The 27,636-nt window shown below is 33.1% G+C and overlaps 1 protein-coding gene across 2 annotated transcripts; it reads left to right on the top strand.

Moving 5' to 3' along the window:
* Nucleotides 1–1,210: 1,210 nt before the first annotated feature.
* Nucleotides 1,211–27,636, top strand: LOC129224514 (speckle targeted PIP5K1A-regulated poly(A) polymerase-like). Of its 2 annotated transcripts, XM_054858978.1 has the most exons (8): nt 1,211–1,411; nt 1,982–2,167; nt 10,633–10,842; nt 17,460–17,695; nt 20,866–21,083; nt 22,347–22,436; nt 25,960–26,090; nt 26,961–27,636. In XM_054858978.1, exons 1-8 carry the CDS (start codon nt 1,310–1,312, stop codon nt 27,630–27,632), a joined length of 1,845 nt encoding a protein of 614 aa, XP_054714953.1. In that variant the 5' UTR covers nt 1,211–1,309; the 3' UTR covers nt 27,633–27,636. The 2 variants fall into 2 exon arrangements, with proteins under 2 accessions (XP_054714953.1, XP_054714954.1); XM_054858979.1 differs by lacking the exon at nt 25,960–26,090 and having other exon boundaries at nt 26,961–27,149.

Here is a 27,636-nt window from a genome sequence, read left to right as displayed (position 1 = left end):
CATAAGACAGACGAATAAATTATGAAATTATCATAACGTGGAACCGTAACATGGGCACAAGCCAGTTGGCGAGATACGAAATTATCATAACGTGGAACCGTAACATGGGCACAAGCCAATTGGTGAGATATCTTCTTTCTTTATCTTTATCTTTTACTAATAATAAAGCTGAAGGTCTCTCTGTCTGGATGTCTGTGACGCGCCTAGACCGTTCGGCCGATTTTCATGAAATTTGACACAAAGTTAGTTTGTAGCATGGGGGTGTGCACCTCCAAGCGATTTTTCGAAAATTCGATTTGTTCTTTTTCTATTCCAATTTTAAGAACATATTCCTGAGCAAAATTATCAGAACGTGGAAAAGTAAATTACGAAATTATCATATCGTAGAACCGTAAGATGGGCAAGCATAGCAAATTGGCGAGAAATTCATCATCCATTATTTGTAAATATACAGGCGAACTAAGTGATCTTTTAATTTTTTACTACGGGCAAAGCCGTGCGGGTACCACTAGTTTACTATAAAGAGATTAAGGAATTTTAAGCATTTGTTTTATTTGCTAGTGAAAAAAAAATCAACAATTGCATCAACTGCCGTAAAGTCAGAGCATTTGAAAAAAAAAAAAAAAAAAAACCGTGTCTTGTTCATTCATCAAAAAAAAAAAAAAAGTAATTCGATGCCTGGCGGAATTTTTTAACGTTTTTTATTAATCTTCTTCCACCTGCCACCCCTGGTTGGAGCTGCTAGGGGAGAAGGCGATGATTGAAAGCAGTTATTTCGCCGCTGTCTTGCAAATTTTAAGAAACTGAAGTCTTAAAACGCGATTTTATAGGCGATATGTGTTGACGTTAGAGTAAGGGAAGGGACTCTTCGGCGCTGTCTTCGATCGCTTTTTTTTTATTTGAAAATAGTGAAATCGATCACACTCATCCCAATTTTTCGAAACTGAAGTTCCAAAACACAGTTACCAACAGACTTTGATTAAGAGGAAGGAGGCTCTGGGACTCTTCCCAAAAAACATTTCAAAATTGAAGTCCTAAAAAATGAAGTTTTTAAGCGGTATTCTGTCGTGATACTAGGGTGAGAGTTTAAAGATCTAAACCTTAATTTTTTGGAATTATATAGTCTTTTCATTTTCAGATTTCATACGGGAACATCGGCTCAAAGCAGCAAGCAAACAATTCAACTTATTTTTTAATATGGCTGCTCCCATCGTTATGTTTATTTACAAAATGAAGTGCCTGCTTTTTCTGTTTTCAAAAGCGGATGATATTCATCTGTGTTGAATCGCATATAAAATAACCTATTAAAATGTCGAAATTACTAAAAACGTCTTTCCGTCAACTCTTCCTACGGCCTTCTGTGACGTATCATGAACATATATTTCTTGTGCGATGTTTACCATGTTTACAGGTAAAACATATAATGTACTTATTTTCTGTTCGTGCATAACTTTACACTTTTTAAATAGATAATCCATGGATAATACGCAGGAATATACAATATATATATATATATATATATATATATATATATATAAACATATTTTTCCTCAATCGGAAAGAAACTTTTCAACAATACCGCAGTTTAAATCTTTGTTTCAACAAATTGAATTACTTTTAACTTACGCATTAGCAGGGTATTTTGGCAACTAAAAGAAACAGGTAGGTGGCAATGATACCTGACTTTCACATCCTAAATTCTAACCTTCGAAAACAGCAATGCCTTGGCGCTAAAATAAAAGCACCTTTTTCTACTATAAAATCCTTTTGAAATTGTACTTCTACCTGGAAGCACACAGCCTCTATTTCGATCTGGGAAAAGCACTGCAAATTAAAAGCACATAGAAAAATTTTATCTTTGTAAAGTATGAAATGTTCATTACAAATGGAGTTTTTTTGGCAAATATTTTTGTAAAGAAAGTGTTTTACTGGATACTTTAACATAAAACCAAAGCTGTTTTTTTTTTCTTTTTACATTCAGCATGCTCTGTCTTTTACAAACCGTCCATGGATGCAAGCTGTTCATACCACCAAAGGATGGAAAACAATAGCCGTGACTGGAGAAAAACCCGACAGAAGCGTTCTTAAAGAAACAGTGAGCTGTGAAGATGGGAAGAGTGCAGTGCCTCATAATGTCTTAATAAATGAATTAGAGAAATGTTCTTCAGTAAGTATTAAAAACTTTCATTTCCTTAAGTACACCATATGACCAAAAGTATTGGGACACTTTCAAAAAGTCACATTTTTATGGATTTCTCTGGAAATAAAAAATCAATTGCTTTGTAACTTTTGTCACATAAAAGGTGTAATCCAGCTGTCATTTTCTAATAGAAGTTGTATCAGCCTCGTGTTTTTAGCAGGCCTGGCTCCTGGGGTAGGCCGCCGGGGGCGGCAAATTTCAAAATTGAAATTTTTTTTAAAAGTATGAATATCTGTTTCAATGTCAAAGATTCACTGCTTCAGCACAACAAGATTCACTGCTTCAATGCTAAAAAAGAAATAATTACAGTAGAAGACCGTTATAACGCCAACCTATATAACGCAATTCTCTATAAACCACACAACTTTTCAGAAGTAAAAAATAGGTTTTGAGGCTAAAAAAATCCCTCTGTTTTGCTTTGCAAAATAAAAAATTGTTAGGCAAATTAAATGTGGAAAATTTTTCATCTCTCGATCTTAATTTAAAGCTTTTAAATTTAGAATTAGTAATCATAATAAACAGAAAATACCAGATGGCTCTTGAAAATGCAGCTGTTATGCAAACCATGAAGCTAGCAGAAGTGCAGGATAATGCACTTTCTTTTGATTGTGAAACATATTTATTTGGGAATAATTAATTGTCGTATTGGTGCTTTAATATTCATTGCAGATAAAACTCATTCTGAAGTGCTAATATATAGGTATATTTGAATGTTAGTTTCAAAATTTGTAAAATGATCTATATTACGCAAAATCCTGTATAACGCAAAAGCTGTGGTCCCAAGGTGTGCATTATAACGGTCTTCTACTGTATAATAATCTAGAGTGTGTACCAGTGCTTGGACATGCAAAACATAGTTTATAATTTTTCAAGAAATTCAATTTAATTTTAGAGGGAGCAAATTGAGTGATTTCAAAGTCTTTGGAAAATATTAAATCTGTTTCAGTGCCAAATCATGCACTACTTTTATGTTAAAAAAAATAATTAAGTGTGTACCAGTGCTTGGATATGCAAAACCCAGTTTGGAATTTAACTAGAAACTCACTTTAATATTAAGCACTTTACTATTATTTTTATTTTACTCATATATTATTATTTTATATATTATTGCTAGCTGCATTCCCCAGCTTTGCACGGTATACTTCAAAAATAAAAGTTAAGTCAAGTGACGCATGTTCAACAATCAGGCTTTGATTAGAGAGAAAAAAAAACTAAAATTTCCTGTCCAAACAATCATTTTCAAGAAAAAAGAAAACATCAAATCAAAAATTCCTGAATAAATTAATGAAACACTCTATTAACACAACTAAAATCTTTAAAAAGATAAAAAATAAAAAAAGGAAGAAGATAATTCACCAAATAATAGCCAAAATGGGAAATTTTTAACTCAAAACATAACAAAATTTTATCTAGTCATTGTCAAGAAAAAAATGAAAACCTTCTGAGTGGTTTTATTCATGCTAATTTAAAATGAGATACAAATACAAATACAAATACAAAAGTGACGACCAGCAACAGCCTCTGGGCCCAGCTAGACTGGTCCTAGTCAATTTGCAATCCCCAGTAAAGATCAATGGCCCTCTTAAAACTGTCTACTCCTTTGCTCATTACCACCTCTTCCGGTAAGCTGTTCCAAGGTTCCACTACCCTGCTAAAATAATAATGTTTCCAAATATCCATGTTAGCCTGAGATTTAATTAGCTGAAAACAATGACCCCTTGTCCTGTTTTCAGTGCTAAACTTTAGCCCCTTAACATCTTTTGTTTTAATAAATTTAAACAGCTGAATCATGTCCCCTCGGTCTCTTCTTTGCTCAAGACTGTACATTTTTAACCTTCTAAGCCTGGAATCATAATCTAAGTGGGAAAGTCCACTTATAAGCCTTGTAGCCCGCCTTTGAACCCTTTCCAATGCATTAATGTCTTTCTTAAGATAAGGAGACCAAAACTGAACAGCATACTCCAAATGAGGCCTTACCAAACTTCTATATAAGGGCAGAAGAACTTCTTTAGATTTGTTTGAAATAGATCTATTGATAAACCCAAGCATCTTATTGGCTTTGTTGCTAGCAATGCTGCACTGTTGGCTAAACTTTAAATCCTGACTTATTAAGACCCCCAGGTCAGTAACTTTGTCTGCCTGATTAATGACTGAACCTTGCAAATAATAACTTGTACACTTATTTCCATGCCCTAAATGTAGCACTTGACATTTCCCAACATTAACAGCCATACCCCATTTATCAGCCCATTTCGTAATATGATCTAGATTCTCTTGCAGCTGATTTGCTTGTTCTTCATTTTCTACAGTCCCCATAACTTTGACATCATCAGCAAAACAATTCATATTCCCAGAAATATTTTTGTGAATATCGTTCATAAAGACAATGAACAAAAGAGGCCCTAACACTGATCCTTGAGGAACCCCGCTTAAGACCTCACTCCAATTAGAATAATTTCCCCTTACATCTACTCTTTGTTTCCTTCCGGTCAGCCAGTTTTTTACCCAAATGAAAGTTTTCCCTCCTATTCCTATATCAGCTAATTTGCTAAGTAGAGCAACAAGCGGTACCTTATCGAAAGCTTTTTGAAAATCAATGTAAACAACATCTACAGGGTTCTTATTGTCCAAAGCCATGGTAACTTTGTCATAGAAATGTAATAAATTAGTTGCACAAGATTTACCTTTCCTGAAACTGTACAACCAGATTGCACAAAGGATAATTTTCCTATATGAAAATAGAGTTCCATTAGGCTTAATAATGCTTTTAAATTTTTCCCCGGTGATTTTACTGCCTTTTTGTGGATTTTGTTGCCTGTGGATTTGTATAGGGAACATATACCCACATATAGATATATTTTCTTTGTTTTATTTATATAGATTCAATTGGAGGGGAAGGAGGCACTTGTCAATATCGTCTAGCGTGGCAGAACTACTAGAGCTGGCCCTGGTTTCGATGAACAGTAACAAAATGAGGAAAACAAAACAGCTTTTAGATGATCATTCATCCCGAATAGCTGAGATAAGCTGTAAATTTCATAACATAGTTAACTTATTAAGTACAATTATTTTACATATTTTCGAGAAAGTATCACCCAATATTCACGAAGATTTGAGCATTTCTTTTAAAACTACGAATTTTATTTGAAGCTTTTTGGCTCATAACACCAAAAGTTTTCCATCAAAGCTTACCAAATTTTCAGAAAAATTGACAGCATGCAAAAGAAGTATAATACTAGCATTTTAAATTAAAATGTTGAAAATTTGATAAAATATGGATATTTAAAGCATTTAATTTTTCACTGTGCATGCACAAAAGATAGCAATTTATAATTTTTATAATGTAAAACCCAACTATATTCTGCAACTCGCAAAAAAAATCCAGATCAATATCTTAAAAATTCAGAAAGTTATCAGCGATCTAATGAGCAGAATTTCAACAGTTCTTGGTCAGGTGATGAAACGTGAGGGATCGTTCGCAAATAATTTGTTTTTATCATGAATCACACTTAGTAATTGCAAGCAAATGTCGGCCAAGGAACCAGGCATGGTTAAATAATATTTGCGTGAACTTTTCAGGCTTTAAGTACTTCATTCTGTTATGATGTGATAATATGTATCCTTTTAAATATTAGCGTCACTGGCGTGCACACCTTCTGAATCTATAGATAATTAGGACTTTTTATGTCTATATTAACATAGATTGGTAAATCATTTGTAATATCCAGAGGCGTAGGAACTTTGTAGAAGTAGGGGGAGCTGGGACACATTATGAGAAGTGTCTGGTTTGTAAGGGGCAGAAGCAGTGGCCCCTTAAAATAATTGGTGAGGGGGGGGGGACTTTAATTTTTTTTTCTACATATGAAATTAGCTTCGAAGCTTCCATCTCTTTTTTATCTTGTATCAATTGTTTGTGGAGAGAATGAGGTGATAAAACTTCTGGTTTTGAAATAAGGTCAGTCAGTACTCGATGATGAGCACGTAGAAATAGAGGAGTTTCGGGGATCCTCCCCCGGAAAATTTTCAGAATTCTTGTTCTAAAAACGAATTTTTAGGCGATCTTTGGTAATGTTAAGGGGAGAAAAGTTTTGAATACCTTCCCTGAAAATTTTTCGAAATTAATGTCTTAAAAACGCTATTGTATACCATATTTGTTGACTTTAGTGAAAATATGACTCGAAGGATTGTCCTCGATCGATTTTTCGAATCGATTTACATCTCCCGCCCAATATTTCGATTTTGAAGTCTTAAACGTAATTGTAGACAACCTTCAATGATGTCAGAGGAAAAGACTGCACTAGGGCTCTACTGTGGAAACTTTTAAACTTACCTACTAGAGAGCGTTTTTCAATGGTGTTATCAGAAAAAGTTCAGAGGTTCCTTCTCGTTAATTTTTTCGAAATTGTAATTGCTAAAACACGCGACTGTGGATCATATTTGTTGGCGTTAGGGGCCCAGCAATTTTTTTTTACTTGAAGTCCCAAAAACGGAACATTACATAATCTCCCATGTTGTTGGATGGCAAGTTATCCAGGGACTCTCTTCCAGTAATTTTCAGGGAATCGGAGCCTTGAAAATAAAATTTGAGGTGCTCTGTAATAATTTTGGAGGAAAGGGACAGTGTAGCATTTAGAAGAATTTCTTATTTTCTGAGAACTAGAAAAAGGCGAATAGGTGAAACAGGAGGGCGGAGAAACAGAACGTTGGAAATGTGTTAAAATGAAGTTTTCGTTATATATTATATTGTTCAGATAAGTTTTTGTAAAAGTCTTTGTTAGAAACTATAAAATATTAATATAATAATATTGTTGGGGTTTTTTTCTGCAATAGTAGATGAAAAGTAACAATTTTGTCATGAAAATATATCTGTAAGTGACGAAAAAACCATAATTTAGAAAGCAAAAAAACAAGAATGATTGTAACTTCGTAAAGTATAATCTGAGGGGTCAGATAACTTAAAATGAGAAGTTTTTGGAAAGTTGAAATTATTTGAACAAGTACAAACAACCTTAGCAATCTTTTTTAGTTATGTCTGATGGAGCACCCATGCTATTCATATTTAAATGCCAAACTGACTCATCACCCCCAGCTTGCTAGACACTTAATCTTTTGTTCCAGAATTATAAAGAAATTAGCCCAAAAATCAAAAATAGGATGTTTTTTCTAATTTGTGTGGTCTTAAAAATGTATTCTAGATGATCTCTGTTAATGCTAGGGTAGAAAAGTGGCCTGGGAGTGTTTTCCTCAGCATTTTTCGAAATTGAAACTTGAAAAATTTTATATTTTTTCTCTAATTACGTTAAGGAGGTTGGTATTTTAGGGTTCTTCCTGGAAATTTTTCAAAATTATTGTTTTGAAAACGCAGTTTTAGACATTATTCGGAGATGTTAATTAGAGGAGAAATCCGGGGCCCCCCTCCCAGAAATTTGTCGAAAATGAACAATCTAAGAAACGCAGCTGTGTGCCATCTTTGTTATTGTTATGAAGACTGGAAATTTTTCCAAATTGGAGCTCCAAAAACAATTTTATTTCACTTTTAATGATGTTAGGGGTGAGTTTTTGGGTGCTTTACCCCAGTAATTATTTGAAAGGTAAGACCTTAAACGAAATTTAAGATTATTTTAAATTATATTGGCGGAAATGGAGGGGCTGAAGCTCATTTATAAAATTTTCGAAGTTAATTGTCAAAACGCAGTTTTAGATGATAGTTGGCTATGTTATTGGGAGGAGAGGTTCGAGATCCGTCTTCAGCAATTTTCCGATAGTGAAATTCCTGATACCCAATTTTAGATGACTAGTTGACCCACGCGAAGCATTCGAGTTCAAAGGAAGAATTTTCTGATTTCAATGCAACCTCGAGATACTATAGACCAAAGCAATGCGTAGTAAAGCAGCAAAATAAATTGAAATTTATCCTTTTGCAAAGTCAAACTTCGATTTACCCTCTTAAAATCAATGTTTTGTTTCATGATTTTAACAACAACAGATATACAGCTTAGAATTTTGCATATTAGTGGAAACTTGGATTAAAATTCTGCTGAAAAACAAAAACCCATTAAAACGATATTCTTCGACCCAGATTTGAACTCCCACCCTTTCCCTCATTAGCACGCTGCTTTATCCAACCAAGCCAATGTGTCTTCGCTCTCAGGTGCTATTCATTTCCAAAATTATTTGAGTGGTTTGGTTTTTCCATAATGAAATTTTCAATTTCTAGCCTTATATTTTTATTTGTTTGAAATACAAGCGTTTGCGGCCCCCGTCAATTAAAAAAAAAAAAACATTTTGAATTTTTTGGTAGTTCAGACAGTTTTTACACTTTCTTTTGTTTTAGATGTCATGTTCCAGAACATCGCGATAAAATTTTCGTTTAATTCATTTGTATTTAAACACTTAGAACTAGCACACTAGCAGTGGTGTGACTAGTCATGACATTTTTTAAATCTCGCCTTACTCTGTTTCAACTTTTTCTCTAATTAAACTGTATTTTTGTGGCACATATATTTTTCTCTACTTAATCACTATTTTCATGATGATATTTTTACAATAAAAAAGAAAAGAAAAAGAAAAAAAAGAAATTTAAAAATGCCGGGAGCCATTATGAAGTTATGTTTATTTACGTATGCATTTTTTACTTGACTGACGCTTGTCATAGATTTGTACTAAACACTGAATACTTTCTTTTCGTTAAAAAATGTTCGAAACGTTCGTTTCAGCGCTCCTCAGAGGTAAATCATAATGCATAACCTTGCTTGGATGTTCCTAAATAATATTCAGAGATTGCATTTGCTTTCAAATTTTGCAGAGAAAACTCTTTTCGACACTTTTATTCAATTTGTTCACTTATCATTTCTATTACATGTTCTTAAAATCGTAAAGGTTTCCTTTCTGCCTTTTTTTTTTCATTATTAATATGAAATTGGTGACGCCATTTCTGGAAAACTGGGCGGGGAGGGGGGGGGGGATAGCAAAACCCTTCTTGGTGATGGCTCTGGTGCCCCCCCCCCCCCTCCCAAAAAAAAAATGTTTGGTTATGCTACGCCTCTGACTCGTACTGATTTTCGCAGGCCGCGGAGTAGAGTCCACTTTCCCGCGTTTCGGCAATCAAGAGTGTTTAAACAGTGAAAAAAAAGGTGAAGGTGAATTCAAGTGCACTGACCACTCCGTCTACTCACTGCTTTTGTATTGGGTAGAAATTCCGAAATTCCCAAAAAAGGCAGATCACATTTTTGAAATCAGGTTTGAGTTAAACAATGTACGGCAAAAAGCAGCAGTGCAAGAATTTTCCGGGGGAGCTAAGCCGGTCTGAAATATTTTAGGGGGAGCTCAAGCTCCCTCTGCTCCCCCCGTTCCGACGCCTATGGTAATATCATTGATATTTTCTTATTGTTTCAATCTTGCATGGCTTCTTCACAAGGCATTCTAGTTCAGAAGTAATTTTATCCTCTCATGATTTTCATGAGTTTTTTTTTTTCATTTCAAATATGCCAGAACTTAACATCACAATGCACCACTTAACATATACAATTTGATATAGACCAACATCCTTTACAGAGTACATAATAAAGATGAAACTGCAGTCTCTGGATGCCAGTATATTGCTTGTATAATATATTTTCCTAGATGCCTTTTTAACGTCAAAAACTAGTTTTTGAGGCGACAAGCAGGGGCACCTCTTATCCCTCAAATTTTGTCTGACAGTTCAGCAGATTTGGAAACAAAATTGAAATATTGCAAATTAAAAAATAACTTATGAAAAGGGGGGGGGGGGTGCAATTCTCAATTTGCAAAATGAAATTCCAAATTATCGAATGATAAAATACAAGTATGTGCACATGCCTGCATCTAAGGAGAATACACATTTGGCATCATTTAAAAAAATGCAATATTACAGTACCAAATTTGCCAAATCATCAGATAAAATTTGGTGAATAAGGATATTTTTGGGAGGTCACAGTAGCCTTCCATGACCTCCCATGGGAGCCCACATGTAAGTAATCATAAAACATGCTAATTATAGCCAGGGTAGGAAGCAAGTTGTCCTTAGGCATATTTTACTCAACTTTTGAAAGACATAATTTGCACACCTAATACAATACCGCCACAAGTCAGAAATTGTCGATTTTGAGTTACATACATGTCCTGGCGCATTTTTATTAGTTCTATTAAAATGCAAGACAGCCACAAATGAGAAAATTTTTTTTAACCTTATTTTTGAGATGCCTATGTGTGTTACTGTAAGAATTTTAGCTACTACGCATTACATTTAAATCGATTTTTCTCGAAAAGTAGTTTTTGCAGATTTTTCAGTGTTGTACTAGATGTGCAAATTGTTTTGTATAATCCTGCAGTATTTACAAATCCTTCATCAGCTAGTATATTTAATTGAAGTCTTAATTTTGTAACTTATTTCATTATTTTAAAACTTTCAGGTGTCTTCTCAGATCGAGACATTTTGTTCGTTACTAAGTATAACGCAGGAAGACATTGAAAACAGGAAGAAGTTTTGTCAATCACTTTCAGACACGTTTCAGCTGTACTTTCCTCAGTTCAAACTTAATCAGTTCGGCTCCAGTGTCAATGGCTTGGGATTCAAGGGATGTGATGTGGATGTCTCAATTCAGACAATCTTCAATGATGAAGTAAGGAAATGTACAGGCTAAAGTAACCCAATAAAACTTAGTCAGTCAGAAGGCATAGAAATTGTAGTCTTATATTAAGCAACTTCTTAACAGTTTTCATGTGTAATCAAGGGCAGATCCAGTAAGAGAGTCCTTACGAGAAAAACCGGAGAGTCAATATGCAAATATGGGGCTCAAATAGAGGTTCTGAGGTAAACTTTTAAAAATGTGTCTCCAAAATGAAGCTTTAAGCAATATTCATATGCAAATTTAGTTAATATGCAAATTTGGGGCTCAAATAGAGGTTCTGAGGTAAACGTTTTAAAATATGTCTCCAAAATGAAGCTTTAAGTAATATTAATATACAAATTTAGTTAATATGCAAATTTGGGGCTCAAATAGAGGTTCTGAGGTAAACGTTTTAAAATATGTCTCCAAAATGAAGCTTTAAGCAATATTTGGTCGCGTATTATCGCCAGGGGATCATTACCTCTCCCCTGGATCCGTGCCTGTATTTAATACTATAAGAATTGCATTCATTTGTGCATAGTTTTATTTTATAAAAGTTTTTTATTTAGCAGTTCTAGCTGTTGCTCTTAAAAAATACCAAAGAACGAATTTTGGGAGAACCAACTTTTCTTCTGTCATGTACGAGATTTTATTTTTTTGTTAATAATTATTTGTATTGATATAAAGTGACGTCTGTTGTTGAGTCATTTTCTAAAGCTATTTCATTTAAATTTCCTACTGCATTTAAGCAATCTGAAAATAGTGATTTTTATTGATCATATTAAGAAACATGTTATTTGAACTTAATCTGCTAACGCATGTACAACGTATTACATTAAAGTCAATGTGCTCTTTTCCCAACATTTTCAAAAATCAAAATCTTAATGTTAACTTAACATTTTAAAAATTTATGCATTTTTAAAGTATACAATAAAGTAGCTAAAGAAATATAGTACAATTTGATTACCTTTTTATAAAGATTCTTTTGATCCAAAATAACGATAATAATAAAAATAATAATGTTTAAACTTAAGGCCATAACCAGACTTTTATTTCAGGAGGAGATTCCCAAAAAGATTTATTGAGAAATCTATACTTGTTTTTAAAATCAGAAAGGAAATGCTGCATTGTTCTGCAAGAAGTGGCGTTCGCAATAACTGCAGTAAAAATTAGCTCTGCAAATACAGCGCCTAGTTTACTATCTTTCAATAACGCGAATTTCATTTTTCAGATGAAATGTGAAAAAAGAAATATTAATATTAATAATCATATTTTTTTTCCTAAAAAGTATAATGAATGGCTTTTTATGTAATTATATTTAAAAATTATGGAAGGGGTTCGAACCCTAAAAACCCAACCCCTCCATATGGCCCTCTTTAAACATAATGAAATATTCTGCGATTTTTTAAAAAAATTCTTATGATTATTTAAATAATTTCATTGTAATATAACTTTAAATTTGCGTCTCGGCAAGATTTTTGTCTGTGCTGTATCTCATGATTTTTTTTATAATGCTTTGTTTTTATGTACAGTAAAAACCCTCTAATGGAGACACTAATGGGACAAAAATTTTTTGTCTGCATTTGGAGGGTGTCCATTAGGAGGGGTTTTACTGTATATGTTATGATTTTTGTTGTTTTAGATCACAAATTGCCTATGTTACTTACTTTTGTCCAAAAAGAAAAAACATTATCATAGGGTATTTTTCAATCCAAATATACATTAAAGAACAAAGACTAAGAAAACGTTTCAGCATCTATATTTTACTAATACCAGCTGTGCAGGAAATATGTGAAATAAAAAAAAAATCACTCAAGCTTTGAAACCAGTTTTTCTCTTATCGACACATGTGCAATTTTATGTCTGTAATTTTACACCAGACTCCAAATCAACTTATTGTGAGCTCAAAGTACTGAAATATTTTCAATATTGAAACTAACAAAGGCATGATGTACCATATACATTTTGGTGCTGAAGAGGCTAATAAAAGTATTTTTCCTTATCAGGTTTTGTCATTCAATTTTGAAGTTTTATTCTCTTACTAGTGGCACCCGCACGGCTTTGCTCGTAATAGAAAAATTAAAAGGTCTTTTGGTTTGCCTGTATATTTACAAATAATGTATGGTGAATTTTCTCGCCAATTGGCTTGTACCCATGTTACGGTTCCACGTTATGATAATTTCATAATTTACTCATCCATCTTATGATAATTTTGTTCTTAAAATTGGAATAGAAAAAGAACAACATCGAATTTTTGAAAAATCGCTTTGAGGTGCACACCCCCATGCTACAAACTAACTTTGTGAAAAATTTCATGAAAATCGGGCCGAACGGTCTAGGTGCTATGCGCGTCAGAGATCCTGACAGACAGACAGAGATCCGCACAGAGAGAGATCCTGACAGACAGAGAGACTTTCAGCTTTATTATTAGTAAAGATATTATGTGGGCAAGGACCAAGGTTATGCCTCACATATCATCAACATTGCACAACTCGGAAAATTTTGAATACTCGGGGAATTTGAAAATTTCCTTAAAGTTCAGAGGGAAACTCTGCTTTTACAAAAAATGTGAAAAGACTGCTAATAACCTAAATAACTTGGTTCTTTCGTATCACAATCAAAATTCATGAATATATTTTTTTTTCTATTGCATGAATATATTTTGTAAAAACTCTAATGGTCTTCTTGATACATTAATTGTAACTCTTCTTACTCAATCTCATTCGTCAGCACAATTACAACACAACCCCATGTTTGGCAACTTGTTGGCTCAGCAGCATATGTCTTCAAGCTTTAAATTTCATGAGGTCTAATTTTGTTAACCGTTTACCCGCCAATGTTCCAAAAATGGAACATCATATTTAAGTGAAAATTTTCCCAAGAAATAACGTTAAAATAAACAAGTTTTTTTTAACACAGTTTAGTCTTATTTCAAAGTATTTTTTGATTTCCTGCTTGATTGTTTATATGTTTTCAATTATTTATTGCGATTTTTCAAAGATGAGTGTTTTTTTAGCTTTTTGCAACTTTTTCTTATAAAATTTACCAAAAATTGGTTTTTCCAGAAAATGTGATGATATTTATTATAGTTGTGAAAAATACTTCAATATATGATTTTAAAATGCTTGTAGAAATGTACAATGATATTTCCGAAAGGTGTACCCCTTCAAAATAGCATGTTCCAATTTTGGAACATTGGCGCTTTTAGGGAGTCAAATTTCCAAGAAGTAAGTCGTTCGACTTCCAAGGGGAAATTTTATTTTTCGTAATATATGTTTCTTTTTTTTTCTCATTTTGAATGTACTCTGATGTAGATGTTGGCAAAACCAAGTAAGTTTATATTTTGAAAGGATATGACGTTTCGTTAGCAAAGAAAATAATAACAGTCTTCTGTTTGACGGACTATATGGCTCCGAATCCACACCTGCTCGGACAGCTGCATTGTCACGTAATAATAAAAAATAATATTAGTGAGAGTTTTATTCTTCATATTTTAAATGCAGTTCAATAATTCGCTAGCTTTGTTTTCGGGCGAAAGGAAATTCTGTTTGACGTATACCAACTGTTCATAAATGTTAAAAAATGTCTACAAGATTTCTTACTGTAGAACAAGCTGTGGCTTATTTAGAGACATTGTCAGATTCGGATTTGTCAGATGTAGATATATGCCAATTACCCCCTGATGAACTAGGCAATATCACTGAGGAAGAATAGATGTTGACAGAGATGAAATCCTACAATTTTTTGGTTTGTTGCTATTGAGTGGGTACCATTCTGTTCCTTCTGAAGATATGTATTGGAGCAGTGCAGAAGATACATCTGTGCCAATTGTACTAACAATTATGCCTCAAAATCGTTTTCGAAAAATAAAAAACAACTTTCATTTGATGGACAACCATGAATTAAAACAAAATGACAAACTAAGAAAAGTTTTCCTTATTTACGAAGAATTGTGTAAAAACCCTCAACAATTTGGTGTATTTCATGAAAAATTAAGCATAGATGAATCTATGGTTCCCTACTACGGTCGGCATTCATGTAAAATGTTTATTAGATGAAAACCAATAAGATTCGGCTTCAAAATTTGGATGCTGTGCTGTTCAAGTGGATACCCATATTCCATGGAGATTTATTCAGGCAAAAAAGAAGAATCCCCTGATGTGCAATTAGGATCCAGAGTTGTAAATGATCTATTATCAGTTTTGACTGACATGTCTAAGCATGAAGTATACTTTGATAACTTTTTTACATCATATGGCTTAATTTCTCAGCTATAAAAAAAAAAAAGTGTACGAGCAACAGGAACAATTCGTGAAAACCGAACTGGCCATTGTCCACGGAAATCCAAAAAAGCCCTTTCTAAAGAAGATCGCGGAAATTTTGACTATCGATCTGATGGATCAGTGTACATGTGCAGCTGGAAAGATAATGCAGTGGTTACAGTAGCATCTAATTGTTATACACATGAGCCACTTGCATCTGTAAAATGTTACTCAAATGCGCAGAAATGCAAGATAGATGTGCCACAACCTCATCTTATCAAGAGATACAATGAAGAAATGGGGGGTGTGGACGTCTTGGATAAACTTTTAGGGAGCTACAGACCTCATTTGAGGAGTAAAAAATGGTGGTGGAATCTTTTTAGTAATGCGCTGAATATTTCAGTTGTAGCTAGTTGGTTACTTCATTGTGCTTTACACGAAGTCAAGATGAAGCATTTAGAGTTCCGAAGAGAAATAACAACTCGCCTCCTAAGAAGAAAAGTACGAGTGGAAAGTCCTCCAGGGCCTCGTTGTCATTTACATAAACGGTCAAGAATGTCTGACGGACATTATATTGTATCTGCATCCCAAGGACGTTGCGCGGTGTGCAAAAAAAATACGGCTAAGAAATGTTTCCATTGCGACAAACGACTTCACCAGCAACGCTTCCTTTCATATGATGGGCATTAGATATTTCTGTATTGGATTTTCTGTATTGGATATGTACACAAATGCAATTTCTAATATTATTTTTTCCGTAATAAAGTATGCTAAGATAAAAACCGCATTCAAAACCTCTTAGTTTAAAAAAATTCTCTGAAAAAAAAAAACTTCATGCAAAACGCCAATGTTCCAAAAATGGAACACACTGAAAATCATAGTAAAAAAATTTTTTCTGGAAATTTTATTTTATTTCTGTATTTACTAGACATAAATAGACATAATTTCAAAAAATTACTCAAATTTGATCATCCGTCAATAGTTCGGCGGTTAAACGGTTAAATTCGACAGTCAGTAGTCAAATATTCTCTAGCATTTATATAATATTGTGAATGCTCTAGGAAAACTTGTATTTATTTTTTTTTTTAAATTGAGTATAAACCCTGATACTGATGTAGTTGGCAAATATTTTGACATTTATGTGGAGGATGCGTCAAATGCATATGTATGCAGAAAATGCATATGCATCTTGAACCAACACAAAAAGTTTATTTTCAATGTGAGGTATTAAACTTCTACAACAAGGTTTCCTTTTCAATGTTCAATTACAGTCTTAAAGATATATTTAAGTATTTATTTACTTGGGGGAGAGGTGAAATGGAGGGTTGGACCCAGCAGTGACAAGGTGTAGAAGGGGAGATGTGCTGCCGTCTATATTTACACCAGCTACCTGCCTGGCATTCAGAGTGTGCAATCAAAGGTTGAAAAAGAAAACGAGCTGATGTGTGCATCACATGACTTCCTTTTACTCCAATTTAATGTCATTTTCTCATTATTGGCAGTTTTAATGTGATTCAATAGTTTACTCCCTAAATATCACCATCAGTGGCCAAATTGAAACCAGATTTAAAAAATAAAAAAAGAAATCGCCAAATTTGTCGCCAAGTTGGCGACAAAACTTGGCGATCAAAAGACTGGCGATATTTTGCCAAGTGTTCGCCAAATTATAACACCATTTGAGTTTACATCCATATTTACAAAGGTTTTCCCCCCAAAAGGGGCAAAAGACCCCCTTTGGAGCATTCGAATGCAACCAAAAAGGGAGGTGCACAACTAGACCCCACTAGGAGTCTAAATACCAAATTTCAACTTTCTAGGACATTCCGTTCTTGAGTTATGCGACATACATACACACATACGTACGTACATACAGACATCACGATAAAACTTGATACAATTAACTCGGGAATGTCAAAATGGATATTTCGAGTGTCTGTACGTTCCTAGGCACATATCCACGTGTGGTCGGGTTGAGAAAAAAACTCAACATTCATTTGGGGATGAGCAACATGGAAATTAAGGTCGATTTTTGGGTGAAATTTTTTTCGCGAATACAATACTTCCTTTTTTGTAAAAGGAAGTAAAAAAAGAAAAGAAAACCTCAGCTACATTTTTCTTGTTTTTCTTTTTTAAATATGTTTTCTCTTTAATTGATTCCATCTCCTTTGTTAGATGTTAAACCTATCCTATCAAAAATAGCTTTGTCTTTAAAAAAAAACTTTTTAAAAGGGTCTTTAAGGATTTTGATTATGCACTACATCAGCTCATACTTTTGGGAACCAATTCTATAGCCACTAGTTAGATGAAATTATAATTTTATGTTTTTCATAAAACAAATTACTAAAGCGTTTTAATTTTCGTTTTCAGCCACATGTGATGTTAAAAGAAGTACCAACCTTAGACTCTGTCATCAACGGAGAAGTGTCAGATGAAACTGTGGCTCGTATGACCCCTCAATATCTCCTTCGCTTTGTGAGAAGAATTCTTCGTAGGCATTGCCCCGATATTAGGGAACCCATACTACTTATAAAAGCTCGTTGTCCAATACTTAGATTTTATCACTCTAAATATGATGTGTTCTGTGATTTTTCTTGTGAAAATGAGTAAGTAATTAATTTTTTTTTTTAGATTTGAAGTATTTATAAATTTCTTTTTGAGATTTTGCTTTTGCAAATGCTGTTTTCAAAGTCATTTGTAGTTTCCATCTTTACAGGCTGTGTACAAATAATGTCACCCTTTGGGGGGGGGGGCATGAAATTGTAAGTTATAAGGGGGGCATTAAGGTGATGTGTGACACCTTAAGAAAAGGAGGGGAGACAAAAATATTGAAAAAAAGTGACATCATTTATGAACAATTACTGTTTGTAATAGTTATTTCTAATAGCTAATGTATAAGATTTTTTTAATAATAATTTTCCTCTTATCAACAAATATTTAGCTCAGTGTTGCAACGCCACAGGGAAACCTGAAAAAACAGGGAAATACAAGAAATTCAAAAATCAAGAGAAAAACAGGGAAAATCCTGGGAATTTTGAAAAATTCTTTAAAAATCTGGAAAATGCAAGGAATTTAATAAAAATTTTTGATTAAAGTTGCAAAATTCAATGCCCAAATATATAAGCTACCAAATAATAATAATTTTTTAAAAAGTTATAAATAAAATACAAATTGGTGATTTTACTTTTTTTTGTAAGTAAATATTAAAATACAACAATATTACTTCTGAAATATAAAGGAGAATTGATGCTGCCATTAGATGCTTCTACGGGTTGAAAAAGTACTTAAAATCAAATGTACTCAAAAGGAAAACTAAACTTTTAATCTATAAATCTTTTATCAGACCTGTACTCACATACTCCTCAGAAACCTGAACATTGACAAAAAACAATGAAAATGCCCTTGGTGTCTTTGAATGCCAGATTTTAAGGGTGATGTTTGGAGGAAAGGAGGTTGATGGTATTTGGCACCGGCGCTCTAATTTAAAACTGTATCACATGCTTTTAAAGAACTTGATGTGGTGAAATTCATAAAAATTCAAAGATTCAACTGGGCAGGCTTTGTTATAGATTGAATAAAGAACAATCAAAAAACAAAATTTTTTGGCTATACCTAAAGGAGTTAGAACAAGGGGTCGACCTAACCTCAGATGACTTGATTGCCTTGATAAGGATTTTTCTACCATAAAAGTGAAAAATTGGCAAGGCATGAACAAAAAGAGAGGTGTAGAAGAAAATTGTAGAGAAGGCCAGGGCCCACCCAAGGCTGTCGTACCACTGAGGAAGGAAGGAAGGAAATATTAAAATGTCTATCATGTGTGTGAAAGCAAATATTATTTATTGTTTTATTTGACGCACGGCTTTGCCCGTAATAGGAAAATCAAAAGGTCTTTTGGTTCGGCTGTATATTTACAAATAATGTATGGTGAATTTTCTCGCCAATTGGCTTGTGCCCATGTTACAGTTCCACGTTATGATAATTTCATAATTTATTCGTCCATCTTTTGATAGTTTTGTTCTTAAAATTGGAATAGAAAAAGAACCACATCGAGTTTTTCGGAAAATCGCTTCAAGGTGCACACCCCCATGCTACAAAATAACTTTGTGCCAAATTTCATGAAAATCGGCCGAACAGTCTAAGTGCTATGCGCGTCACAGAGATCCAGACATCCTCCTGACATCCAGACAGAGAGACTTTCAGCTTTATTATTAGTAAAGATGGTTATTGAATTTTGCTAATTTAATTTAAAGAGCATGAAATAAGTTTAATTGCCAAGCTATTGTTTCAGTTATAACAAATTCTTCTTTATTTTAATCTCTTTATTTACTCTTTTTTCCCTCTGTGATGAAACTATCAGTATATCAACGTTCTTTTTTAAATATCAATGTTCGCTCATTTATAATGCTGCATATTCATTCAGGAAAAACACGGGAAATTTTTTTCCCAGAAAGGAGTGGCAACCCTGAGTATTTGTTACCTTTACAAACTTCATCATTTAAAATGTAGATTGGAAAGAAGGAACAAAAAAGTTGAAATTATGAGGGACAGATTTCTGCAATTACTTTCATTATTTTTGGTGAATGAAATAATATATTGTTAATGTTTGAGCATGGTTTTTAGTAAACATTTGCCTTATTGTAAGAAGCATGACCTTTTCATTCAGTCATTTGAAACATTAATGTTCAACTTATTTCTGTGCTATTAGTTTAATTTGTGTTGTTAATTCTGGTGTGTTAAAATGCATACATGTAAGTGCTTTATGACCAAAAAATACCACACCAGAAGAACAATTCTGCCGTGAGAAGGTAGAGGCCAGTGTCTACACAAATGAGTTTTTGAGATATATTTGAAGAAATGCGTTTTTGCGTACTAACAATGATAAGGATATGTTAGAATTTGACACTTTTCTCATGCTTTATTTAACATGAACCAAATACTGCAAAAGGAATTATTTATGGTAAAATTTAGGTATTGTTGATTTTGCATTCTGAAAGTTCCATGAGTTTTATATGAACAGAACCAAAAGTTGGGGGGGGGGGGGGGGGATTCACGAAGCTAAATTTTTTGCGATTACAATAAAACTAAAGAACATTAGATTACAAAAATGTAAAATAATGAATAATTTGTAGATACTGCCCTTTCCCTTCCTGCAGCAGAATTTCCTTGCACTAGTGTTTAGCAAGGCCAAAGAGCACCGGTACGGTGCTCCTTTACTTTTCCCTGAGGCGAAATGCTGTCGCGGAAGATTATTTCAAATTCCAATTTCTCCCCAAAGCAGTCTAAGTTGATTCAGTTCGCCTTGCTGAAATGGACATTTTCAAAATTCTCATTAAACCATAACATTGCTTTAAAATGGACAAGTCAGTCTCAGTGCAAGATTAATGTTACATGAAATCGGTGTTAATCCTTTTTCTAAAAAATCCCCCCCCCCTCAACACACATCAATCAAATTTTTCTGGTCTTCTGTTCCGGTAAGAAAAGTTTGGTACACCAACACTGGTATGTACTAAAAATGGTGAAACTTCTATGAGTGATTAACTCCGTCAATGACCAATTTTTCAAGGCATTGGAGTTATTCCTTATCGACCTGATGTCAAAAGTCTTCTAGAAAAGACTAGGCTATCATCTGTATACAATCACATCTTTAATCTGTAGTTTTAAATTTAAGTCAAATTTCTTAGTTTGAAAATATTTATTAAAGTGATATCATTAAACTTTGCATATGTAATATCCATTAAGTTTTTATTGTAAAATTTTAAACGTATATTTATTCCAGGTTTTCTTTGCGTAACACAAAAGTCTTAAGACTTCTGTGCCATTATGATGAACGATTTGCACCTCTTGCCAAGCTTGTTCGTTACTGGGGCAAATATGGTGGATTTGTTGGAGACATTGACATGTTCAACAGCTATGCATTTTCTCTTCTTGTTGTTCATTTTCTCCAAACAAGGGATCCCCCGATTCTGCCTCCTCTGACAACAATTGACGATTCAGGTAATGTTTAACATTCACGTAGCTATTCTTAGAGAAATGATATTCTTGTAGACAAGTACTAACCAGCATGAGCACTGCCATAGTGCGTAATCCATCCCTTCAATGAAAATATTTGGATGAAATATTTATTGTAACGGATTCGGTGCGACTTCCACTTTCTTGAAATGAAAACACAGTTCTTGATAAAAACACAGGAAATTCATTTACACTATGTACAGGAAAGAGCGTCAACAACTGCTAAATTATTCATCAGCAATTAAGCAATTATCACACAACACCGTAAACTCAACGTTTACACACGTATTTACTTCCAAATACGAAAACAACACAGCGAAATGCCTCGCTATAAACAGAGCAAATACACACTCTCAGTTCGAAATCCTCAATCGAAACTAAACTGTTTATCCATCGCTAACGGCTTAAATACACCGAAAAGAAATCTCTCAAATATTCCAGAAAATGCTACAACGTTCTACAACTACACTTCCATTGATAAAATCAGTGAATGAAATAAGAAAAAAAAGAATAGGGGGTTGTATACTTTAGCCATATGTTAAGGGGTTGTATATTCATTACGGGAAACTATTTACAGGTTACGTTACTACAATAATTACTATTTACAGGATTTGTAACATTATGCATGTTATCCCCTGTTTTTCTTAATTCCTTTCAGATTCAAGAACACTGCTTCAGTTTAGTTTTTTTTTCTAAATGATTATAATTTTTAATGACTAAAAATAAAAAGTTAAGTAACAAAACCAAACTGATAAAAAACCTAATCTAATAAGGTGCTAGAAAACAGGATTTCTTAAAACAAAAAAGGCCAAAAACAAGCAAGTTCTCTAACATTTTTTCAACTAGTTTTTTTTTTGTTATCATTTTGGTTTTGTTACTTTATTTTTCATTTTCTTTTTACCATCCCCACGCACAGATATATAACAGTCAGTAGGTATTTAGAGCCTAGGCTTGCTCTGTATTTAAAATAATCTGTACTATATCATCCTACATTATATTGAATCTATGTAAAAAAAGTTTTAAAATGTGCTTTCTTTACTACAGCTAGATGAAAAGCACACTGTAAAACAATATTTGATGGTCTACATTAAATTCAATAAACAATCTATTGTTGGCACTCACTACATTAGAACCATAATAAATTACTTACTGCATTTATCATTTACCAAATGTAGATACATTGTAATGTTTTTTAATAGTTTATTTCCTCTTATTCTTTAGTGAAAATTTAATTATTTCATCTTTCAGAATATCTCCATCGTGGAAATGTAAATGACGATGATCTTCTCTTCAGAGAAGTAAAGAAAATACCACCCTCAAAAAACAGCCAAAATTTAGGTAAGAAACATCTTTTTACTAAAAGAATTTCTTCTTGTTATGGTATTCATTTCTTTGGCTGATTCAATGTTTTATTATTATTGTTATAATTTTAATTTTTATAATTAAAGTAAACAAAATCTGACTTTGCACCTAAATCAGATATAAAGTCCTTGTCCTTTTTCAAAGACCACAGTTGGACATTCATACATCAAAGTAGCAAATTGTTGGGGGGAAAAATCGATTTTTAGAAATTTGGATACATAGAAGATATCTCAGTTTATCATTAATTGCTCTTAAAGCATTAAAATCAAAGCTAATTTTTCTTTCTGAAATTTAGTGTCTAATTTATATGAGAATCAGATTAAATGAAAGTTACTAATTAAAAAATAAATTAATGTTAAATATTTACTGAGCACATACATAGTTTCTAAAATATCTACTGTATTGTTTGGTTTCATGTTTTCTATAAGTTTCAATACTTTCATTGCGGCTTTCTGATTTCTTATAACAGTACAGTAGACACTCTGCTAGCGGAAATACTAAATTTAATAGAAATGACATTTTTGCGCCTTCAAATATCTTAATTCTTCGGCCATTCAGCTTTATCTGCTACTTGCTACTTTAAGGGATTTTCCTTTTGACAATGTAATCGAGAGAAAAGTAAAAAATCAAAAATAAATTATAAAACACAAAGAGCATAAAAATGTTTTTTAAATGTAAAGACGTATTTCTATATGCTTGGTATGCACTAAAAGTATGAAATAAAATAACTATGATTTCACTCAAAAATTGCAGTTAATCTTTCAATTTTTAACTTCAATTTAATTGGCTACTTTAGAATTAACTTAAATATAAAAATATTAAGGTTAATTGTAATTTTTAAGTGAAATAATGTACTTATTTTATTTTACTTTTTAGTGCAAACCACACTTATAGAAATAATTTGTAGATTAAAATTTTTCAAAAAGTTTTATTGTTTATCTAGTAAAATAGTGGTTTTCATGATGCTATGACTCGATTTCTTAAACCAACTGGAGCGTATACTGCTAGTCAGACTATAATTCAGCTCCCGATTCCACTTTTTAACTGTTGCCAAAAAGCAAAAATAAATAATAGCAATTATAAAGTTAATTTTGTTGAGATTAAATTATCGAGAATGGACGTTATGATTATCTGGTCCGGATTTCCACCCCCCCCCCCCCAGGCTTCTTACATGTAGTAGTTAAAAAAATCAAAAGCTTGAATCCAGTTCTAAATTCATATCCAGATCAAGTACGAACATTAAAACTAACCAAACAAAACCTTAACAATGAATGATGAATTAATGAAGATGAATGTCTCACTTGAAAATTCATTATTTGTTATCTTGTATTCAATTGTTTCACTGAAAATCTTAATACATAAAAATCTTCTGTGCGGACGTTTGTCACCATAAGGCTTTTAAACGGCTGGACCGATTTTGATCAAATTTTTTGTGTGTAACTAAGTTGTGGCAAGCATGGTTTCGAAGCGCAAGGGATAGAATCGGGAAACATTTTTGTTAATTAATTAATTAATTTAAAGATTGGATGATTATATCTCCCAAATGATTAATATTTATTTTAACCTATTGTTGAGTGAGAACTGAAATAAATATTTAACCCATTGCCAAAGGTCAATAAGAAAGCCAGCTTTGCTTTTTGTAATGAAATTTCCTACTGAGATATGTCAATTGAGAATAGATAAAACGTAGAGGGAGAGAAGCCTTCATTTCTTGAAAGCAATGATTTTAACTCCTGTGATATATTTTAAATTAAAGTACTGCAACTGCAAGGTTCATGCAAGATGTGTATTCTGTCGTCGTAGTTGAGCCATGTGACCGGATCGGTGCTTTAGATTTTCCTAACCAAATGATCAGAAAGTACCATATGTAGCAACATTTGTTTCTCGGATGAAATCCATCTGAGTTTGGGCACCAATGTCGAGAATACTTTAAGGATTATCTAACCAATCAGTACATTATTAAAGGAAAAGATGATGGAATTTAAAGACGAAACAAATTTTATTTTCATCCAGATATATTACAACAGGGTAGTTCTGTACACAAAAGATCAGTGCAGTGAAAGATCTTTATCTTTGGTAGAAAGAATAAATTAGACAATATATGAAGTTTAAAAAGTTTTCGTTCAAAAGGTCGGACCGCTAATCGGTCGGAGTTGGCTTCGCTCACTGATCGGCTGGATTACAGTAACGTGATGGCTTGGCGACTTTGGCTATAAACAATAGAGTTGCGTGATCATTTGTTTATATTTTAAAGCTACTGTTAATGTAATTTATTGTATTTTTTGTTTATTTTGCGATTCAAATTGCAAATAATTGTTTTTAAGGAGTTTTTAGTCATTTTAGTTGAAGAATGTGTTTATTTTACATCGAGTGGGAAGGGGGAGGGATGAGTGATTTTCGCTTATTCAGAGAGGTTTTTACCTTTATCATTTTTTAAACGATATCCTTTCGATTGTTATATTATTTTTCATATGGGGGATGCTGCAGCGGGATTTCCCGTTTTTTCTGGATGGGTAGTTAGTTTTTTACACTTAATATCTGAGGATGTTTTTTATCCTTTGAGTATGGCTGAAGGAGCAAACCATTAAAAACGGGGAAAAAAAATAGTTAATAAAACAACTGCTGAGTGGGCATTAGATAAATCAAATTGTAATAAATATACGCATTCTGACACCATAGCTGCTTAAAATATTTTTTTTTACTTATTTTTTTTAACAGAACGAATCAAACACTTGATAATTTATTGAAATTTTTTACCTTTTCAATTTACAAAGTTTGAACAGAACAACGTCCGTTGGGTCCTCTAGTTCCTTATAAAACTTCTTCCTAGCCAACTTCCACCCTTGGCTGTTGAGCCAGTAGGTGACATGCTGGCCGGTATAAATGGGCCTCTCTGAAAAGGTTGTGCAGGAATTTTTTACTTTGGTCCAGAGCAGAGCAAGCCTTCAGCTGTTCCACATTCATATTTCCATGGCCACATTGGCGGCACTCTGTTGATGTCAGTACACCAATACAGTGGGGGGGGGGGGGGGGGCAAGATAATCATGCCCTGTCTTCATCCTGAAAGCTGCCACGCCAACCGCAAAAGTAGATTGATCGAGGGGAGGCTCTCCCAATGAGCCTCTCACAGTTCTATCTTTGAACTGCTGATGTTATGTGAGTCTTAGCAGAGTGGAGATTGCTTGGTTGTTTGGGCTGAGGAAGAGCTGTCTCTTGCTTTGCCAACTTTTTTTTTCTTAGATGCCCTTTTTTTGGTTTTCAATGTTTACGCTACCTTTAGCTGAGATTGTACTAATGGGGAAAAAAAACTTAAGATCAAAATCAAAAAGAGCTTTGTATATATCCTAATTGTTTCTTTAAAATAAATTTTCTTTATCAGTGAAAGACCTTGCTAACACTCTGTATGTTTAATATTGTAAACTCTCTTGTAACTATTGTAAAAATTTTTTTTTTAAATGTAAAAGTAGTTGATAACAGAGCACAAATGATTTACTTGTAGAATGCTTGCTAAAGGAATTCTTCTTTTACTACCTAAATTTCGACTTTTCAAGAGTGATTCTGCCCCTAAAAAGTACTTCAATACCAAAGAGCGACTTTTTGAATAGTCATCATGTGAACGACGAGTTTGAGGTAAGTCAATTTCCTTTTCCTTCTTTAAAAATATTTTTTTTTAAAACAATTGAAAATCATGATTTTTTGAAAGCATATACAAAAAGCTCGTAATTGAACTACATTTATAATGAATGGATCCTGGTAATTTTTGATATCACACATCTATTCGGCATTCAAGTTACTGGAGGGTTCATTGAGCAGGAATTTCTACTGATTGTATTCCTTCTTTTGTCCCCCCCTCCCCCTTCTTTCTCTCTCTCTCTCTCAAAAAAAAAAAAAAAAAAAAAAAAAAATGAAAATGAAAATGAAAATTAAGGGGGGGGGGAGACAAATTCTCTAAATGAGACAAATAGTTCTGGTTTTAATCTGGTTTATCTCTTCAAAAAGAAAGAATTGAACAATGGAAGAAGGATAACATTATATAAAGCAAGACGTTTGTTGAGCTATTGAATGCTGTATAAATCTCATACGTTTGGTTCAGAAACTTTTCATCTTAAACTTTTTTGCAATTCATTAATTTCAAATCAGACATTTTTGTTTTTACTTGTAAAATTGTGCCATTTTAAAAAGTGGGGGAAAATAAAAATCTTTTTGAGTAAAAATAAAATATAATGAACAAGTTTCAGTAAAAATTAGAATTTCGTACTTTTATATGAAAACACTTTATTTAGCTATTGCAAATTTTTTAAAATTATTGCTTCAATTTTGGAACAACATTAAATTTTTCTTTTTAATTTCTCGTAGCCTTATTGCACTCAATATTTTGGAATATACTCGAATTTATTGCATCTCTGGAAAGTTCACTATATTCCTTTTCTGCACTCTGGAAAGTAGAGCTTTTACTGGATTTGTAAAATTCTTGCTAAGAGAATTCCTCTTTCATTACAGTTTGGCTCAGTCTGTGTCTTGGATCCGTTCCGGCCCAGCTTCAATACCACTTCTAGTGCCAACTATAAGAACTGCAAGAGATTTCTAAGTTCTCTCATTAACACATGCAGTGCTTATCAAGATCAATCATTATGGATACCTCAAGCGAAAATGTGGGGTCTCTGCTCTTTGTTCCACTTGCCAAAAGCTGAGAATAAAGTGTATGATGACTGGAAGAAAAACTTAGTTCACAAAATAGAACTACCATACAAATTACAAGCTAAAGATATTTTACTGAAAATATTGGAGCATGGACTTTTATTTAACTGTAGCAGCTTTAACACTGAAAATGAGGAAGTTTTGGTCAACAATGTCATTTCAAAACCTATCATGAAATTGCATTGCAAAAGTTACTATAATACCTGGCAAGGGCGTGATCTGTGGCTTCAAAAGTACAAGCACGAAGCTGTTGACTTTTTAGAATTGCATCACTTAATATCGGTAGAATTATCAAAAAGCAAAATGGAGACTCGAAGGCAAATGCTTTTTGATTTTCAGATTCTGTGTTCTGAAGTGTCTGACAACACAGAACTAAAACTGTTATTGACTTTAACTTTTAAAGAATCTAAATTTCCTCCAATAGTAGCTATATTTTTGAAAGAATTTATTCCTGAACTGTATAATAAACTGTAAAAAG

The sequence above is a fragment of the Uloborus diversus genome, chromosome 6 (assembly GCF_026930045.1).
Source record: "Uloborus diversus isolate 005 chromosome 6, Udiv.v.3.1, whole genome shotgun sequence".
Lineage (NCBI taxonomy): Eukaryota > Metazoa > Arthropoda > Arachnida > Araneae > Uloboridae > Uloborus > Uloborus diversus.
The sequence above is the reverse complement of the archived record's forward strand: the minus strand, read 5'-3'. Positions and strand labels throughout refer to the sequence as shown.